The sequence below is a fragment of the Silene latifolia genome, chromosome Y (assembly GCF_048544455.1).
Source record: "Silene latifolia isolate original U9 population chromosome Y, ASM4854445v1, whole genome shotgun sequence".
Classification (NCBI taxonomy): Eukaryota; Viridiplantae; Streptophyta; class Magnoliopsida; order Caryophyllales; family Caryophyllaceae; genus Silene; species Silene latifolia.
Window position 1 is genome coordinate 179,681,622 of NC_133538.1, and position 4,025 is coordinate 179,685,646.

A 4,025-nucleotide genomic window follows, 5' to 3' on the forward strand; every position below is an offset into this window, starting at 1 on the left:
AGTTGGCAACATTTCAAGAAGAGGAGAAATGCCACAAACACCCATGATCTATTGTGAAATATTTGATGTGTGGGGTATTGACTTCATGGGACCATTTCCCGCATCTTGTGGCAACATTTATATACTTTTGACGGCGGACTACGTCTCCAAGTAGGTGGAGGCTAAAGCCACCAAGACCGATGATGAAAAGGTAGTTGGAGAATTCATCAAAACCAACATGTTTTCTCGGTTTGGCTTCCCAAAAGCCTTGATAAGCGACCGTGGAACTCACTTTTGCAACAAAGCCATTGGAGCTCTTCTCAAAAAGTATGGGGTAATTCATAAAGTATCAACCGCCTATCACCCTCAAACCAACGGTCAAGCCGAGGTTTCTAATAGGGATATTAAAGCTATCCTTGAGAAGACCGATGAATCCCGACCGCAAGGATTGGAGCTTGAGGTTGGATGATGCTTTGTGGGCCTATCACACGGCCTTCAAAATGCCAATCGGGATGTCACCATACCGCTTACTTTTTGGGAAACCGTGTCATCTACATGTGGAGGTTGAGCATAGAGCTTATTGGGCGATCAAGTCATTCAACTTGCAAATGAGTGAAGGGGGACTTCATAGGAAACTCCAACTTCAAGAATTGGAAGAAATTAGGAATGATGCTTATGAAAATGTTTCCATTTACAAGGCAAGAACAAGAGCATGGCATGATAACATGATTTCAAGAAGAGTGTTTAAACTGGGAGAGAAATTCTTACTCTTTCAAAATCGGCTTAGACTTTACTCCGGGAAATTGAGGTATAGATGGATGAGACCATATGAGGTGTTTCGTGTTTTTCCACATGGGGCAATTAAAGTCAAATGCTTAAAGTCCGGGAAAGTTTTCAAGTGAATGGTCAAAGGCTTAAGCACTATCATGAATGAATTGAAGTGGGTGAAGTGGAAACACTCCACCTTGTTGATCCAATTTATGAAAATTAATGAAGATGCAACTTTGTCGAGCCATCGACGTTAAATAAACGACAAAAGTTTGTAAATATATCTTCCCTTGCATATGTAAATTCCGCATTTCATTGTTTTTATTGTATTTTGCATATTTAAATTAATTGCAACATTTAATTCTTGCAGTATAAATTAAATCATTTGCATTTTCATTAATGTTTTGGCATGTTAGGATGTTTTAATGTGTGTTTTAGTGTATAGGTTATCAACTCAAAGGGATGTGTGATGAAAGGAAGGAAGAAATATGTGTAAAAGAATTGGTTAAATTGAAGAATTAAGCAACAAAGAGTGCACTTCCAGCAGCAATGTCGCACCGTGCGAGTTCTACAAGAGCAAATCTCGCACCGTACGAGAAATTACATTATACCCGTTTTCAGCTTCATTTTTCGAACACTCCTCATTTGTTCTTCCCCAATTCTCTAAAAACTCATCCTCTCCCTTCATCCTTACCCTAACCCACTCAAAATCACTCATCAAACCCTTCACAAATCATCAAATTCAAGCAATTAATCTTCAAGTTTCATCAACTTTCATTACCCAACATCAATTTGGGCAAGGTAATTGCAGAAAAATCATGCCACCATTAACATTCCGTCATAAACTTCGACCTAGGGTTTAGTTTGATTCGAGATTGAAGATTTTCGGGTTTGCAAATTGGATTTAAGGGACTACTGAAGCATTCTTGGGTAATAATCATCATCCTACAACACAAACAAGAATCAAAGGGAGGTATAAACCTTATTCTTATTCTTGTCATTTATAGTTAACTTGATTTCGAAAATTTGTTTGGTTCAAGTCGAAATTTGGTTGTTTATTTGTGTTGTAATTTGTCCCTAAACAATTTCTAAACTTTTGAGGTGTTTTACTTTCAACAAACAACTAATTAGCATATCATCTTTCTAGTGCATATTAGGTGTTTGTTCTTTTGCCTCACCCAAAAATCCTTTCCAAATTTGTGTTTTCTGAGAAAAAATTGTTATACAATGGGAAAAGGTAAAGCTACCAAGGCTTCCTCCTCACAAGGACCCAAGGGAGCCTCGGCTTATTATGAGAATGAGTACTCGGGCAAGGAGGGCCTCTGAGACAAAGCCCTCACAAATTGGAAAAAGTTTGCTTCGGTGTCAACCGTAGCACAAACTAAATTCCTTGACCAAAACGTTCTTATCGGGTTGGGAATGCTTCTCATGGCCCGAATACTCTTAGAAAAGGTCGGGCTTGAGTCTTACACTAACATGGCCGCACACACCCGAAGAGGTGTTACCTTTGAATTTCTTTCTTCTTTGGAGAGGGTGAAGCTGGGAAGGGATAAAACCCCGGGGATCAAATTCCGGGCATGCCGACTTACCCACACTTTGACTTATGACGAAGTAAGAGAGGCCCTCCATATTACCAAAGCCCCCATCAAATAACCCCTTGACAAGAAAAAGATGAGTGCATTTTGGAATGATATCACGGGGGATGTGAGGCATGGAAACTCAAAAAACACAACCCTTCCAAGCCCGGTTTTGCGCCTCTTAAGCCGCCACATAAACACCAACTTCTTGGTCATGACCGAACCCACCAGGATGAATTACTTTCAAATACAATGCCTATGGTCCATAACCCCGGAGAGGAGGGGAATACCGGATTGGGTTGACTTGTTTGTGAGCGGTTGCCTTGAGTTTCAAAAGGAACCAAAGGGGACCATTTTCATTGGGGGCATGATTGAATTGATTGTGGAAAACACGGGTGTACCAATTCCACCTAATGATTATGAACTTGACGGAAGTGGTCTCATGGACTACACATTCTTGGGAAAAGCACACATGCTTGAGGTGGTCGACAAAATCACCCCCTTGATAATTTGGTGCATGGGTGGCCAAAACTACAAGTACAACATGTACTTACCCCGTCCCCCAACTCACACTTGGGTTGGGGGAGTGCACAAGACTTTTATATGCCTCCCGACGACGCGTTTGTTGGCCTTTGGGTTGATAAAGCCCAAGTAGTTGAACCCGATAATGATGAGGGTGGAGAGCAACCACAAGTGGGGGGGGGGGCTCTAACTTATGGTTACATGCCACATTATGATGCACCATTTCATGAACCCATGCCTAATGCCCCTTTTGATGAGCCTCACTTCACTCCACCTCAAATGCCACAAGAACAACAACAACATCCTTTTATGGCACCTCAATTCAACTACCCGACCTTCCAAACATGGCAATCGGATATCACAAACCGTGTTACAAACCTTGAGTCTCCCCTTTCTCAAATGCAACTTACGGATAATGATCGGTGGGGAATCACCGAAAATCGCTACCACCACTACTAAGAGGATTTGGAGGAGATGCGTTATATGCAAAACGCAACCTTTGATATGGTGGAGGCCATGAATGCACAACACATGCAACAATTCCCCACCTAATACCAAGGATACAATGATACTCAAGTTAATGAAGCAAGAGCCAAAATGGCTAGATTTAGAAGAAGAAGAGAATAAAGAAGAAGGAGAGGACCTCCGGGACATGGAGGTGCCTCAAGCTCACACTCTTGAGTGAGTTTAGGGTGTTCACCTCACACTTTGGGGACAAAGTGAAGATTTAAGTGTGGGGTGGGCATGAGTTGGTAAAGAGGATCCCGTGCGAACCAAATTATGGTGCGAACCGTACGAACTATTCAATAGAGCTCAGGTAAAGAATTAACTCATAGTCACGCGCTAATTTATAAATGTCTAACACTCAGCCACTCATCTTCACATCGTCTCTCTCACATTCAACTACCCTCCCAATCTTCTTTCTCCCTCATCCCTACCCACTGACTCCATTCACCGGCGCCGATTTCCCAATTTCAACCCCGTAAACTCCAACGCCTCTATTACTCACTTTCTTCTCGTTCCATTAATTTTTTTCCTAGATCTAATAAAAAAATATAATGAATTTCCAAAAATCAATACTCATAATGCCATAGTTAAAGGTTTTTTAGTCAGTGCCGTTTGTTCTCCTTTGACACCTTCGCCAGCGACGAAAAACATTTCAAATAACATTTCCGGCTG

The 4,025-nt window shown here is 41.5% G+C and overlaps 1 protein-coding gene across 1 annotated transcript; it reads left to right on the top strand.

Annotated features, from left to right (window-relative positions):
• The first annotated feature begins 407 nt into the window (after window positions 1-407).
• LOC141629529 (uncharacterized) lies at window positions 408-881 on the top strand. Its single transcript, XM_074442513.1, has one exon. It carries the CDS (start codon window positions 408-410, stop codon window positions 879-881), a length of 474 nt encoding a protein of 157 aa, XP_074298614.1.
• The last annotated feature ends 3,144 nt before the right edge of the window (window positions 882-4,025 follow it).

Bases quoted from the DNA above. Each gene is read 5' to 3' on its own strand.
- LOC141629529 (XM_074442513.1), top strand. From the start codon at position 408: ATGAATCCCGACCGCAAGGATTGGAGCTTGAGGTTGGATGATGCTTTG.